General features: G+C 46.5%; 1 protein-coding gene across 3 annotated transcripts in view; it reads left to right on the top strand.

The window, feature by feature from the left end:
• The window catches only part of LOC138296728 (cysteine-rich venom protein-like), a 225,900-nt gene that overhangs the window by 112,214 nt on the left and 96,538 nt on the right, over nt 1–17,148 (top strand). For all 3 annotated transcript variants that reach the window (XM_069236131.1, XM_069236132.1, XM_069236133.1), the window contains exon 5: nt 5,392–5,537. In XM_069236131.1, the coding sequence (XP_069092232.1) occupies nt 5,392–5,537 (146 nt within the window). The remainder of the gene's footprint in view (nt 1–5,391; nt 5,538–17,148) is intronic.

Below are 17,148 nucleotides of genomic sequence, written 5' to 3'. Positions count from 1 at the left end.
ATCAGTACATGTCCTACCTTTAAAAGGGTTGCAGCTTCTGCTGCCGGCGGGGGTGGGCACAAAGCTCCTCTGCCCTAAGGGAGAAGCCGCCCCTGGGCAGACCTTAAGTATTCTGTCAATGGATTCCCCAAACAGTAATTACAGAGCTGCATGCTACAAAAGGACAACAAATATGCTGACGTTTTCTTGAAATAAAAGAAAATATTTAGTAAATATTTAACACACAGTGCTTCTGAAATATATGATTAAGTAAGCTGCCAGATTCCTTTAGGTCAGAAACAGGACCTAGTTTCCTGTTCAATTGTGTGTTTGATGTTTTGTCAGAATATTGAGTACAAAAATGTTGTGCTTCAAATATTGGAACTAACATATTGCCCACGTAATATTGTGAATGCAAGTATACATAGATGAGTTAAGAATTACTATTCTTAACTCTGTATTGACATGACATAACTTGAAGCTACATACCTTCATGATGTTGTGGATAGTCGATATTTTGGCTACAATAGTTTTGTGGAAGAAAATGTAAAACATGTAAAAAAAGAATGCCTTAATTAAATACTGTGTAATTGCTTTAAATATCAGTATAATCTTACAAAATCTTTGAAGTTATAGTCAAGTTTGTATTGAAAACCAGTCGATCATATATTCAAGAGTATATGTGGTTTTATTCATACGTTTTTGTAAGGACTGGCACAGACGATAATCTAAAGTGGTATGGGTGACTTAAAATTCTGAAATAAATACAAAACTCCAGTAACTCTTACTGGTTCTTCCCAGTATTATTTAATATTTTTATGAAAAATATGATTTTATTCTACTGCTCTGTCTTGTCACTCTATGAACTATGTGGAAGCTACTGTCTTTCTATCAAACATTGAGAGAGATTTACAAGGCCCTTGCGCCACCGAAGCATCACTTTTTGCGATGCTCCGGTGGCGCTAACCACTTCTCCATCTTTAAGGAGGTGAAACACCACCTTTTGTGGCTTTAAGCCTCCTTGTAAATATGTACCCCTCCGATGCAGTTTTCTGTGTTAGAGGGGTGTGCAATAGGTGTTGCAGTGGGCATTCCACCGCAACACCCATTGCTTTTGACAATGTCCCAGACTTACAAGAATTTGAAAATCTGAGGCAATGCCAAAATGTAATGCCACCACAAGGGTGGCATTAGCATGGCACAACGAGGAAGAATACTTTTATTCCTCATCGTTTTTGCTTTTTCTATGTGTGCTGCATTCTGCTGCACACATAGAAGAAGCACAATGCCATGGATGATTGTTTATGTGCAGGAAGGGGCACCGTCCTGCACATAAACTATCACATGCCTCAACGCAGACACCCTTGCACTATGGTGCAAGGATGCCTGCATTGGTGCAGGCTGCTTAATTTAGCCCAGGTGCAGAGGGAAACGCAGCGCTGCACTGTATTCTTGTAAATATAGCTCATCCCCGCGTTTCAAATCTGGTGCAGAACGGTGCTACTAATTTTGGCGTAGCATCACATTGTGCCACTTTCTTGTAAATCTGGCTCCTTATATTTTATTGGCAACTTTTTGTGGTAGACTTCTGCATTGTCTATAGTAAACATATATGTACTGTCAGTAATACTGATTAAAAAAATCAGGGGCTTTTTCACTAGTTTTTGATGCAGGGCAGCGCAGCAAGTCACTTTGCTGAACTGCCCTATGTCAAAAGAAAGGGCAGGAATGCGCCATATTTATGAGATATGGTGCATTCCTGTCATCTTCCATGGTGCAAGGGAGTCTGCTGCATCCTGCCCTTGGGGCTACCTAATGCCTACCTTAGGGGTGTCTAACATGGAAGAAAATGGAAGGTTTAGACCTGGCAAGTGGGTACACTTGCCAAGTCGAATTTACAGTTAAAACTGCACACACAGACACTGCAATGGCAGGTCGGAGACATGATTACAGAGCTACTTATGTAAGTGGCACAACCAGTGCTGCACGCCCACTAGTAGCATTTGATTTACAGGCCTTGGCACCTCCAGTGCACTTTACTAGGGACTTACTAGTAAATCAAATATGCCATTCATGGATAAACCAATCAACAATACAATTTATACAGAGAGCATATGCATTTTAGCACTGGTTAGCAGTGGTAAAGTGCTCAGAGTTCAAAAACCAACAGCAACAGGTCAGAAAAAATAGGAGGCAGGAGGCTAAAAGATTGGGGATGACCCTGCATAAGCAAAAAAAATCCAACAAATACTGATTTAAAAAACCAGGGGCTTTTTCACTAGTTTTTTATGCAGGGCAGCGCAGCAAGTCACTTTGCTGAGCTGCCCTATGTCACAAGAAAGGGCAGGAATGCGCCATATTTATGAGATATGGTGCATTCCTGTCATCTTCCATGGTGCAAGGGAGTCTGCATTGAAGGAATTATTGTTTTTTGTGTAAGGGGTACCTTCCCTACACAAAAATAATAAATGGAGGCGTTTTCCTCTCATGTGTGATACAGATTGCAGCACATACAAAAAGAGGAAAAAACAAGGAGAAAAAAAGGTATTGCTCCTAGTTATGCCTCCGCTGGGGAGGCATAGGCTGTTGATGCATTCCCAAGTTTACAAGTCCATATAAATATGGAAATGCCACCGCAATGCCCATGGAATGTCTCTTTGATGCAGAGTAAGGCAACGCAGCAACTTAAACTCACTGCCTTACTTCATATTTACGAGGCCATGAAAAGCCATGCAAAGTAGCTTTGCATGGCCTTGTAAATATAGTTCTGCACTCTGCGCCCCTGGTGCACCACAAAAAGTGACACCCCGGCGGCCAAGGGGCTTGTAAATAAGCCCTTCAGTGTTTTCTATTTGAGCTTTAGCTACATGTTGAAAGTATACGTACTATGCCATTTACTGTCACCATTCACACAGCAATCATAGGGTCAAAAGTTAGCAACTGCAATCTTCTTACAGGTTCAGATTATGTGCAGGGCATTCTACCCTGGTCTGTGCCACATCACTCCTTTAACTAGGGGTGCTGGGTGCAGAGTTGGTCAGTGCTCCCTAATACAGTCAATGCACTGCCCCCTGTACAGCTGCACGCTCCCACATCTCATGGTTGCAGCACATTTGTGAAAGGCTATCTAGCTATTTGAAGCAACCCATTCACTTTTCACTTTGTAGGAGGCAACCTGAACTCTGTCACAAAGTGGGGCAGGGATTCCCCTACATACTGGTGCAGTATGACTACACTGGCCTACAGGAAATGCCTGGGGACTACCTGGGACTCCTTTCAGGGGCTTCGCTTAGGTGGATGCACTAATAGTGCACCACCTCTTTTGAGGTGTACACTTTGTGCACCCTCTAACTTTTCTCTTCATCCACACCTGCAGAATTATATGGGCACAGACACAAAGTATTTACTTATCTGCAGGTTGGCCAAGCCCCTATGCAAATGAGGGAACGTCATCTTGAGATTGCGCCAACAGTACATGTTCACCGGCATGATTAGTTTTACAGAAGCGGTTGCACAATTATCTAAGACCCTTCTGAGTTACCTAAGTGCCTGGGGGAACATAAAGTGTGCACACACCCGAGGTGCCAGTAAAGCACTTTGGCCACATCTACAACCCTTAGTGTTTGCGACTCGCAATTTGCTTTTTTTTGTGACTCGCAAATTGTGAGTCGCAAACGCTGATATACAACAGTGTCTGAGACACTGTTTGCGGTTCCCAAATGGGCTGCAAGGGACCTGCCTAATTAATATTCCAGGCAGGTCGCAAATTGCACCACTTTGGGAATGGCAATGCTTTCTGTAATACAGATCATACCAGTGCTACATGTGCTGGGTGCAACCTGATGGGGGCATTCTCTGATATGCTTGAAAGCATTCAAATGAGAGAATATTTTGGCTGTTTGCACTCCCAGTATTTATAGATGTGGGCGCAGAGACTGTGGTTCTAAAAATTCTGGACCCATGTAATTTACTTTGCCACAGCAGTACGATTTTAGTATCAAAAGACCGATAATGACTAGTACACTAAGCATGAGCATTTTCGCTCAATTCCAGCAGCGTTTTCACCTCGAAATCGCCATTTTCGTCCTGCACTCGTGGCTCCCATTTTATACACGGCAGCCATTTTTAAAAGTTGCCCTCACATAGGCTTATAATACAGTCAGATTTGATTCCAAGGACACGTACACCTTGATTGACTTTTCTCTGAACTGGGAAAGCTGGAACCATTGCCTCAGGCCAAACCTGTTTGGTCAGTCCCTCTCCCAGTGGCCGAATCAGATAGCATCAAGGCACACCAGGCCATAAAACCCTTATTATCGCTCACACACCCTGCCTAACTTGCTCACACCTGCACCTGCTCTTTTCTTCTTCTTACTTTACGAGGGGGAGGTGCCCGTTTTTATTGGGGGTCCACACTTATCTGATGTGAAATTCTAGGCCTTGCCGGGTAATTTATTATGGGCTGGATGACATGAAATATGAGGTTTCATCATGACACTGGTTTTTCCTTTGTAGTGAAAACATGTGAATGACCAACCAAAATGTCAAGAATGTTTGCCTGAAGCTTAAAAAACTGTATATAAGGAAACCTGATTTTGCATTGACACACAGTCTCCTGAGAACATACAAATCGTGCTGTTGTACTTCTAGGACACTTGTCAATTGGTTGCAGCCAATAAATTCGATCTTTGACTTCACCTAGAAGACTCTGAGTTTCTGTAGTCTGAATCAGGAAAGTACCCGAGGTCTTTGGGTGTACCCTGGCACCGCTGGGTTACCGGATCAGTACCGGTTCTGAAAAACCTAGTACCTCAAGACAAAGGAGCTGGCAGGGGGCACATAAGATGTCTGTCACAAAAAGGTGTCACATAGTCTGTGCGCCTTCAAAGGAAAATCTTTGGAAGGGTTGTAAAAAAGACGGTCCATGAATCCCCTGATATCCCCATGATTGATGGTGCAGTCAGTCATTGCACCTGCCCGCAAGGAGATTTCTGTCCACAGTTGAAAGGCAGGCCATGTCAACTAATATGCAGTCTGCAGGGCAGCCACGAGTTTGCAGCTGCCCCACATTGCGTGTAATATGATGTACTGTTCCACTCTCCACCCGGCGCACTCCCTTAGGGAAGCGGGCGGCGCAGACGAGGGCAGTGCGCCCTATAGATGCGATGGCCCCATTGGATCATTTCTATTCTAATCTCTTGGTTGATGGGCCAACATTTAGATGTTGTTGCGGGTATTTGCTGCTACTATAAGAAACTATTATGATAAAATTATGAAAACTATGGAGAGGACGGTGCTATTGATTTCATATCTATTTTGATGTGATTAGAATGTGCGGGTTAAATCATCTCCACTGCTTTTTCTTCGGGATAATTTCTACTCAACTAATTATGATTTTTTTTTTTTCAATAGCCACTCTTTGCAGTGAACTTCTATACAAGACATACATTCCCCATGAGTGGACAACTGTGATTGACGAATGGTTTAACCAGAAAGACAATTTTACTTACGGCGTTGGTGAACAGTTCAATAATGCACAGGTTGGAGATTATACACAGGTACGGCTGTAGCTTTCCGATGTACATTTTTGATTCGGATGTGCGCTTTTTTACTGTAAAGTAATGGCCTTGAGCTGTGTTTTGTTTCAGGCTGCACCCGGGTGCCTGCTTTGTAAAGTGCAACAGTCACGGATCACGATACTTGTAGCGGCATATCTGAAAAATCTAAACCAGATGAGAAGCTGCTAGTCAGGACCCCAGTGCTCATAAGTGTGCCCTGAATGTGTTACCTGTGTTATGACTAACTGTCTCAATGAGGCTCTGCTATCCAGAACCTCAGTGGTTATGCTCTCTCATTTCTTTCCAAATTGTCACTAACAGGCTAGTGACCAATTTTACCAATTTACATTGGCATACTGGAACACCCTTATAATTCCCTAGTATATGGTACTGAGGTACCCAGGGTATTGGGGTTCCAGGAGATCCCTATGGGCTGCAGCATTTCTTTTGCCACCCATAGGGAGCTCTGACAATTCTTACACAGGCCTGCCACTGCAGCCTGAGTGAAATAACGTCCACGTTATTTCACAGCCATTTACCACTGCACTTAAGTAACTTATAAGTCACCTATATGTCTAACCTTTACCTGGTAAAGGTTAGGTGCAAAGTTACTTAGTGTGTGGGCACCCTGGCACTAGCCAAGGTGCCCCCACATTGTTCAGGGCAAATTCCCCGGACTTTGTGAGTGCGGGGACACCATTACACGCGTGCACTACACATAGGTCAATACCTATGTGTAGCATCACAATGGTAACTCCGAATATTGCCATGTAACATGTCTATGATCATGGAATTGCCCCCTCTATGCCATCCTGGCATTGTTGGCACAATCCCATGATCCCACGGGTCTGTAGCTCAGACCCGGGTACTGCCAAACTACCTTCCCGGGGTTTCACTGCAGTTGCTGCTGCTGCCAACCCCTCAGACAGGTTTCTGCCCTCCTGGGGTCCAGCCAGGCTTGGCCCAGGATGGCAGAACAAAGGACTTCCTCAGAGAGAGGGTGTTACACCCTCTCCCTTTGGAAAAATGTGTTAGGGCAGGGGAGGAGTAGCCTCCCCCAGCCTCTGTAAATGCTTTCATGGGCACAGATGGTGCCCATTTCTGCATAAGCCAGTCTACACCGGTTCAGGGCCCCCTCAGCCCTGCTCTGGCGCGAAACTGGACAAAGGAAAGGGGAGTGACCACTCCCCTGATCTGCACCTCCCCTGGGAGGTGCCCAGAGCTCCTCCAGTGTGCTCCAGACCTCTGCCATCTTGGAAACAGGGGTGCTGCTGACACACTGGACTGCTCTGAGTGGCCAGGGCCAGCAGGTGACGTCAGAGACTCCTTCTGATAGGCTCCTTCAGGTGTTGCTAGCCTATCTTCTCTCCTAAGTAGCCAAACCCTCTTTCCTGGCTATTTAGGGTCTCTGCTTTGGGGATTTCCTTAGATAACGAATGCAAGAGCTCATCAGAGTTCCTCTGCATCTCTCTCTTCACCTTCTGCCAAGGAATCGACTGCTGACCGCGCTGGAAGCCTGCAAAACTGCAACAAAGCAGCGAAGACGACTACTGCAACTCTGTAACGCTGATCCTGCTGCCTTCTCGACTGTTTTCCTGGTGGTGCATGCTGTGGGGGTAGTCTGCCTCCTCTCTGCACTAGAAGCTCCGAAGAAATCTCCAGTGGGTCGACGGAATCTTCCCCCTGCTACCGCAGGCACCAAAGAACTGCATCACCGGTCCCCTGGGTCTCCTCTCAGCACAACAAGCGAGGTTCCTTGAATCCAGCAACTCTGTCCAAGTGACTCCCACAGTCCAGTGACTCTTCAGTCCAAGTTTGGTGGAGGTAAGTCCTTGCCTCCCCACGCCAGACTGCATTGCTGGGAACCACGTCTTTTGCAGCTAGTCCAGCTCCTGTGCACTTTCCGAGGGAATCCTTTGTGCACAGCCAAGCCTGGGTCCACGGCACTCTAACCTGCATTGCATGACCTCCTGAGTTGTCTTCCGGCTGCGTGGGACTCCTTTGTTCAACTTCGGATGAGCACCGTTTCACTCCACTTTGTAGTGCCTGTTCTGGCACTTCTGCGGGTGCTGCCTGCTTCTGAGAGAGCTTCTTGTCTTGCTGTTTGCCCCCTCTGTCACCTGACGCAATTGGCGACATCCTGGTCCCTCCTGGGCCACAGCAGCATCCAAAAACCCTAACCACACGACTTGCAGCTAGCAAGGCTTTTTTGCAGTTTTTGTTCAGGAAAACACTTCTGCACAACTCTCCATGGCGTGGGGCATCCATCCTCCAAAGGGGAAGTTTCTAGCCCTTGTCGTTCCTGCAGAATCCTCAGCTTCTACTGTCCAGTAGCAGCTTCTTTGCACCCACAGCTGGCATTTCCTGGGCATCTGCCCACTCTCGACTTGATCGTGACTTTTGGACTTGGTCCCCTTGTTCCACAGGTACCCTCGTCTGGAAATCCATCGTTGTTGCATTGCTGGTTTTGGTCTTTCCTGCAGAATTCCCCTATCACGACTTCTGTGCTCTTTGGGGAATTTTAGTGCACTTTGCACTCACTTTTCAGGGTCTTGGCGTGGGCTATTTTTCTAACCCTAACTGTTTTCTTACAGTCCCAGCGACCCTCTACAAGGTCACATAGGTTTGGGGTCCATTCGTGGTTCGCATTCCACTTTTGGAGTATATAGTTTGTGTTGCCCCTATCCCTATGTGTCCCCATTGCATCCTATTGTAACTATACATTGTTTGTACTGTTTTCTAATACTGTACTGCATATTTTTGGTATTGTGTACATATATCTTGTGTATATTTGCTATCCTCATACTGAGGGTACTCACTTAGATACTTTGGCATATTGACATAAAAATAAAGTACCTTTATTTTTAGTATATCTGTGTATTGTGTTTTCTTATGATATTGTGCATATGACACTAGTGGTACTGTAGGAGCTTCACTCGTCTCCTAGTTCAGCCTAAGCTGCTCTGCTAAGCTACCATTATCTATCAGCCTAAGCTTCTAGACACCCTATATACTAATAAGGGATACCTGGGCCTGGTGCAAGGTGTAAGTACCCCTTGGTACTCACTACAAGCCAGTCCAGCCTCCTACAACTGTCTCGTGAAAATAGTGTATCTATGATTTTAAAGTTCAACTTTAACCCACTTCCATCTCGTTCCTGGAGGCTGAGCGGGGCTGCAGCGGGCGGATGAAAGGGAGGTCCGAGTCTTGCTGGTGTTGGTTGGAGACTAGTTTGGGTCAGTTTGTGCGTAATTGACGATGCAAGCTGGGAAAAGAAAACTGCAGGCCCATATCCCGGATGAATCTGTGACGTGAGGTTTTCATGCAATCCAAGGCTGGACTGGCCGACCCGGGCATCAGGCGTTTTCGTGCTAGAAGGGTGGGAACCGCTTTTGTTACCGTGAAACGCTTTTGTAGCAGTGCAGCACTTTTAAAAGTACTACAGAGTTCCCTGTTTATCGAACAGTTTTCAGCCAACAATAAAAGTGCCATGGCAATGTAATAATCACCCGGTCACTACACCACGTGATGGGCTACACACACCCTGAGGGCCGTGCTAGGCCTGAGGTTTTAAATAATGGGGGTTAGCCGCTCGAGGATAATTCACGCCTGTTAGAAATGGGGTTTCTGGTTGGCTAGGGTATGCACCTCAGCCATGCAGAACTTACCCACTCTAGTCAGGGCAAGGGAGTTACACGTCCAAGATAACCCCTGCTCACCCCCTTGGTAGCTTGGCACGAGCAGTCAGGCTTAACCTGGAGGCAATGTGTAAAGCGTTTGCACAACACACACAACACACGTGACGCAAAATCCCCACCACAAAGGAAACACAACACCAGATTATATGGAAATATACTGTATTGTACACAAGGCAATTATCAGACCAAACATCACATATCAGTACTATCCTGCTACCTTAGCAGTTGTCAGAACGTTACACATTAGGTACAATGCAAATTAGCAGTAGTCACACATAACACACAGGTTACTCAGTATTCTGCAACATAAGCAGTAATCAGGAAAAACGTTATCACATTAGAACACTTGTCATAAGAATATCATAAAATGCCCATAGTAGGAACATTAGAAAAAATATGTCAAGTTAGGGAAACATATTAGCAAGTCATGCCCATAAAAGGAACATTTGCATATGCCTATGAAACACCATCAAAAACAGGTAGGCAACTTATAAATCAGACGAAGTCTCTAGTAAGAACTTCTATATATTGTTCCTTTAACAGTACCTGGCTTGATGAAGGCAACTCCAGTGCCTAGAAGATGAACAATAGGGCCCCCGGCGCTCCTATGTGCAAAACGGGGGCCTCCCTTATACTCTGGGATCAGAGGAGGGCGACATGCACCTCCTCTCTTTTATAGACAGGCCCCTCTGTGGACCGTGATTACTGGGGGCCCCCAGGGCCTCAACAGGCCCTCATGAGGGGGGCCAAAGCCAGCAAAAACAAATTAGGGCAGGAGGGGGGCACCACGCTCCCCCTCCGGTTTAATGACAGGCCCCTCCCGGGACCCGCGATCTCTGGGGGCCCCTCCGGGCCTCCACTGGCCCTTCCACCAAAGGGGGGGGCCCACAATAATGCCAGTTTTACCTAACAGCCGAAAAGGAGCGTCCTGCTCCTAACGCAGAGAAGGGGGCACTCCCCGCGCCTTCCCCTGGTCCTGCCGTGAAGCCACAAGAAGTTCGGACCCCTCCTGGGGCCCGAGCAGACACTCACCTGCACCCGATGCGGTGCGCAAGTGTTTTTCCAGCCTCCCGGGCCGCTGCAGTGATCTTATTTAAAGGGGCACAATGCAGCCAGGAGCCTACAAGCTCCCAAGGCTCCATAAGTGCGCTGCAAACCACGGAGAAGCACCCCTCGTGAAGAAATGGATGCAGGGGTCAGGGGCCACAGCACCCTGCCCCTGGGGAGCAGAATCTTAAGACAAGGTCCTCAGGTGGAGGGCCCAGCTACAGGCCAGCACAAGGGAAAGGCAGCAAGTGGCAAGTCCTTCACAGTGACCAGGCAGGTCACAGGTCAGCACAGCAGCAGCAGTCCATGGCGGTTCCTGGTGAGTCCTTTAAGCCTTTGGTGTCCAGTTCCAAGATGATTCCAAGAGTCTCCAAATTGTGGGGAAAAGTCCCCTGTACTTATAGTCAGTTCTTACAGTGTTTTACAATGGTAGGGAGAGGAGGTTCTAGCCAGTTACAACTGGTTCTGGGAGTGCCCCCTCTCTCCTTTCAGCACAGGCTCCAAACAACAGTGGGGGGTAAACAACCCTATTGTGTGAGGCCAGAGCACAGTCTTTACAAATGCAGGTGTGCCCCGCCTCTCCCTTCTCTCAGCCCAGGAAGACTATTCACTATGCAGATGCACCTCTGTGACACCTCCACCCTCCCTGTGTACAGGCTGTCTGAAAAGTATGCACAAAGCCCCAACTGTCACTCTGCCCAGCCGTGGATTGGAGTCAAGCTGCAAAACACCAGAGTCATAAGTACAGACAAATGCGCACTTTCTAGAAGTGGCATTTCTGTGATAGTAATAAAAAATACACCCACACCAGTAAGCAGTATTTATTATCACCATCACCATCACCACCATACCAAACACGCCTACGCTACCCCTCATAAATCAGACAATACCCCTTACACATAAGGCAGGGCATTTCTAATGCAATCCTATGAGAAGGCAGCACTCACAGCAGTGAGACACCAAGTTAGGCTGTTTGTCACTACCAGGACAGGCCATGCAATATGGCACATGTCCTGCCTTTCTACATACATGGCACCCTGCCCATAAGGCTAGCTAGGACGTACCTTAGGGGTGACTTACATGTAGTAAAAGGGGAGTCCTGGGCCTGGCAAGTAAGTTTATATGCCAGGTCCATGTGGCAAAAAACTGTGCACCCAGGCCCTGCGCTAGCAGGCCTGAGACAGGTTTAAAAGTCTACTTCAGTGGGTGGCGCAAGCAGCGCTGCAGGCCCACTAGTAGTATTTAATTTACAGGCCCTGGGTATAGAGATACCACTGTACAAGGGACTTATAGGTAAATTAAATATGCCAATTAGGTATAAGCCAATCATACCAACTTTAGATTGGAGAGCACCTGCACTTTAGCACTGGTCAGCAGTGATGAAGTGCTCAGAGTTCTAGAGCCAACAGCGAGATGTCAGAAAAACCAGGAGGAAGGAGGCAAAAAGACTGGGGATGACCCTGCGTAAGGCAAAAAGTCCAACACCGCCTTTCCTGTGCAATACAGTGTTGGGTTATTTGTGGTGTCCGCATAACAGCCTGCAAGGACTATAATTATAAGATCACCCGAGGGCCGTCCCTGGGGTAGTCCAGTTCCCTCTGGGCTTTCATTGGCGATGAGCGGTGACACCAACCCTGCGTGCCCCACGCTAGATATCGCAACTGGGGTGTCTCAGAGGAACAAAGCGGAAGGTCAGGCAGCTGCATGATGGAGGCACAGCGCAGCACACCAGTGGGCCCACCGCAAATCAGTAGCGCTCATAACTCTATAGCAACATTGCAACAGTTTAGTCAACTAGAAGATCCAGCAACAACCACGCCACAATGGCATAATGGCTCGGGAGACTGTACCATTACTTCTGCGCCACACGTGAGGCAGACAATGCAGTGAGAAGATCCCCTAAGCTGCATGTGAGCAGAGATGAGTTGGGCGAACTGTTTGAAGACCTGCCAAACACTGGTGCTTATGATGATTTTCATGCTGCCCTGACGGCCTTAAGCAGGTATTTCGACTCTCGGCTAAACCTGGACTTTGGGAGTTTTATAATGAGGCAAGCACGTCAGGCAGAAGGGAAGTCTGTTGACTTCTTATTCTATCGACTACACAGGTGTGAAATAAATAACTTCAAAGATCACGTTGTTTAAATACGCTCGTTTGGTTTAATCCATGTCGCCCCAGCCATCCTTCCACCGATTTCAACCGTCTCTCCGCGTCACATTCATTCTATCACTCGAATCAAGGTGATCGCGTGCGGTGATCGCGTGCCCTATATATCACACATCTCCCTTTTATACAATGAACAAAATTGATACAGAAGTAATGTACCTACATAACCGTGAGATCAATCAAATGAGTAAATACAGAAAACTATTTACATCCCAAACATGTGATCATAAACACCACCTTTGTCAAATGAGAACATAGGGCCAGATGTAGCAAACGTTTGCGACTCGCAAACGGGCCGATTCGCAATTTGCGACAGTGCAAAATCGGAAATGGGATGCAAAAAGCCCATTTCCGACTCGCAAAAAGCGATGGGACCCGTTTGCGAGTCGCATCCGTTGCAACCCCTTTTTGCGACCCGCAAATTGCAAGTCGCAATTTGCGAGTCGCAAACCTTATGCAATTGCAACTCGCAAATTGCGACTAGTCGCAAAAAGCCCAGTTTGCAAGTCGCATTTACCACTAACTCAGAGCAGGTGGTAACCATTACCAAAGTATAAAAGGAGACCCAGAAGGCATCTGGGTCACTCAAGATGGCGGACATATACCTGATAGCAGTGAGGAGGAGAGTCTACGCAGCCCAGCAGAGGAGGAGGAGGGGCCACAGACAGGAGAAGATATATAGAACAAGGCAGACCCTTTTCCAGCAAACTGAAGAGGAGATCTATGATAAATACCGCCTTAGCAGCGCTGCCATTCTAGAATTAATAGATTTACTAAAACCACAGCTAGAACACAAGACTCTGCGTGGCTGCGCCATCCCTACGCATGTGCAAGTACTATGCGCACTGCACCTCTTGGCCTCAGGGAGCTATCAGGGGGTCATTGCCGTGGCAGGTGGGGTATCCCAAAGTGCAGTGTCAAGGTTCCTCAGGGCATTCCTAGATGCCTTAGTAGCGCACAGGTCTCAGTTCATATACTTACCAAGGAATGAGGCAGAAATTAACAGCACGAAGCTGGACTTTTACCGCATTGCCCACTTCCCCCATGTCATTGGATGTGTAGGTGGGACACACATTCAAATATGCCCCCCCGCTAATCTGGAACATATTTTCCACAACAGAAAGTGTACCCACTCACTCAACATACAGGTTGTTTGTGATGCCCATTATGTCATCACGGACATCGTAGCTAAGTTTCCAGCCAGTACCCATGACTCATACATTTTTAGACATAGTGGGATACATCAACGCCTGGAACGTGGGGAGTTTGGAGACGGATACCTCCTAGGTAGAGCTGCATACACCTTGCAGACATACACACAGGTCACTGTGCACGACTATCTGGACTTACTAACAGTGTACTTTTGTGCCCAACAGGTGACAGTGCATATGCTCTAAGGCCATGGATCATGACTCCATTTTTAACACCCAGCAATGATTCAGAGAGGCAATACAACAGTGCGCATAAGAGGACCAGGAACCTCATAGAGCGCACCTTCGGACTCCTGAAGGCAAGATTCTGATGCCTCCACCGCAGCGGAGGCGCCCTCCAATACACCCCCATTACCGCTTTCAAAATTGTGGTCGCATGCGCCATCCTCCACAACATAGCCACCGACGTGGGCTACCTCTCACCCCTGCAGACCCAGATCCTGATGATGAAGAGCAAGAACAACCACATCGCCATCATGGGGATAGGAGTCTAGCTAATCAAGGCAGACTGAGACGGGACCACATTGCAACGCAATATTCTGGACGGTACGTGTCAACTCCCACCATACTCACCTATTAACCATTTGTTAAGTGGAACAAAAATAACTGTTTTATTAATGTCATGAAGAATCTATATACATGTTGAAATTGTCCATGGGCAGGAAAATGCCAACCAGTCATGTGGCACATTAACGCCATGTGCCACATGAATCTGTCCTGGCTGTTATCTATGATCTCCTGCCCCTCCTGCCAGCCTGGCTGGTCCCTGCTGCGTCCATGGTGCTGTGCCTACCACTCCTCAGCACCCTACTGTGAGTGGCAGAGACACTGCTCACTGTTGAGCCCTCCTCCCAGGTGTATTTGTTAACTTCCTGGCTGTGATGTCATCATCATGTGCCAGGAAGTGTTTCCAGGGTGTCCTGGTATGCTTTCTGCAGTTTTCTGCTGCATCTGCAAGCAATTTTGAAGGTATTCGCAATTTGCGACACCCACTCGCTAATTGCGAGTTCGTTTTTGCACACTCGCAAACAGCGACCTCGCAAACTGCGGACTCGCACACAGCGTTGCGAGTCCGGCTGCGAGTCGCAAAATCGGATCGCTTTTTTTTCTGGCATTCCAATTGCGACTCGCATTTTGCGAGTCGCATCAACTCGCAAAATGCGAGTCACAAATTTTATTTTTGCTACATCTGGCCCATAGTCTTTAAAATGTCCAGGACTTATTTTCTTTCTACTACTTCTCCTTATGCCATCAAACTCATCATTGTCATGTCGATCATTATTACGTGTTTTTGACCAAACGTTGTCTCTGATACCTCTGAACTTTTCAGTGCTTCCATTCATATCCACCGCCCCTCTCAGCCGAACCACTCTGTTCATGTTCCAAATCTTGCCATCTGAAGGTTTGACAGCATTCTTGAATAGTTTAATCACATGAAGAGGTCTCGTGAACTTTGAACTGTATAAACATCCAACGGGTGCCTTCACCTTCACTATATCACCCACAGCTATATTAATTTTACATACTTTTATTCTTGTATCAAATTCTTGTTTTCTTTTATGTATGAGCCTTTCTTCTCTATCCCTCCACTCCGTGTGGACTACATTATATCCATTTTTTATCCACTCCATCCATCCAGGAGACAAATTGGTATTGGGTATCCTTTTCCTGAAAAGTTCAAAAGGAGATTTACCAGTTGTTGAATGAAGAGAGAACCGATAAGCTGTGATCCTTTTCAAAAGTTCTGCTCGCCAATTCAAAGCGTTCACCTTGGCAAGTTGAATGCTTTCTTTTATGTACTTGTTGAATCTTTCGACTACACCATTAGTTTCTGAATGATATACCGCTGACCTTTTATGAGATATGCCACAACTGCTCATAAATCTCTCAAAGCTTGTCGAACAAAATTGTGGACCATTATCTGACAATAATGACTTTGGAAAACCTTCTTTCCTAAAAATGTCTTCTAAGAAAGTCATTACACTAGAAGAGGAAAACTTCATGCACATTTTTGACTTCCATCCACCTAGAATACAAATCTATCAACACAATAGATATGGGGTAGAATTTTCACCTGTTAAAGGACCAACTATTGCTACTTCATCCCAGGGTTTGCATGGTAAATTCCTACAATACATAGGTGCATTCCGAGTTTTTAGAATCTTGTCACTACGTGCACATTTTATACACTCTCTGACCACACGCTCCACTTCTACATCCATACCTGGCCACCAAAAATTCGCTCTTAGATTTTCTTTTGTTTTGACTATCCCAAGATGAACTTCATGAGCTTAATTCATTATCCTACATCTCAACACCTTTGGTGGAATCAATCTTGTTCCCCTCAACAATGTACTTTTATCCACGGCCAATTCATCTTTCATCAATCTCCAAACTTTTCCTAGAACCTCAAATTTACCAGTTTCTAAAGCTTCACACGCCCCACTCAACTCTACATCTTCTTTCAACGCCTCTCTCCATTCCTGTTCAGTTATTACTCCACATGTAACTTCAGACACATCACAACAAACTTCACACACAATTTCCTCCTGAAAATTTATATCTTTTTGTTCCTCATCCATCCTGTTTTCTTCCTTCTTGAAAGGCAATCTGTAGTAACGTTCAATGCGCCTGGTAAATACTCTACCTTAAATTTAAAATCCTGTAGCCCAATAATCCACCTTCTTATTCTTGCAGAAATGCAATTAAGACCTTTACTCCATTCGGAGCCGGCTTTATCTTTGCTGGGGCTTTCCCGCTGGGCCGGCGGGCGATCTTTTGAAGATCGCCCGCCGGCCCAGCGGGAAAGTCAAAATGCTCCCCGCGGTCATTTGACCGCGGGGCGGTGTTTGGGCGGTTTCCGCCCGGCGGGCGGCGCCCGCCGCCCGCCGGGGTCGGAATGACCCCCAGAGACTGTGAAAAGCTGAACAACACTGTGGAAACTAAAAACTGTATTTGTGCTGTGGGCTGCAACGTTACACAATAACCCAAAGCCTGTGTTACACAAGTGATTTATACGGCAATGCACAACAAGGTTACACATAAAATGGCAGCTTTTAAGCAGTTCAAGGCAGCAGTAATGGCAGTGCAGGTTCAAAGGGCTGGTCTGCATAGAGGTGCTCACAGGTGTGTGCAGCTTCAGTCTCTCACAAGTCATGTAGATGAGAATCAAGTTCAAACGACCAACAGTACCTTTCACATAGGAAGCAATGGACAGGTGATTGCAGGTCCTACAGACTACCAGTCAGTGCATTCTCGGACCTGAAGTCTATGCAGACAGATGAACTATGACTATGGCATGCCACACAAAATAGGGAAGCACACAGGAGTCAGAATTGGAGTCTGGGTGTGTGTAGATGAAGGTTATCAGGGTACAAATAGTCCATTTACAGGGCCCACTAGAGAAGGGTGGGGAGAGACTGAAAACATGGCAGTGGCAGGACTTATAACCTGGGATGGCATGCGCAGGGCATGCCTTGTGAGCAATGC

This window comes from Pleurodeles waltl, chromosome 5 (assembly GCF_031143425.1).
Source record: "Pleurodeles waltl isolate 20211129_DDA chromosome 5, aPleWal1.hap1.20221129, whole genome shotgun sequence".
In the NCBI taxonomy this organism is placed as follows: Eukaryota; Metazoa; Chordata; class Amphibia; order Caudata; family Salamandridae; genus Pleurodeles; species Pleurodeles waltl.
The sequence above is the reverse complement of the archived record's forward strand: the minus strand, read 5'-3'. Positions and strand labels throughout refer to the sequence as shown.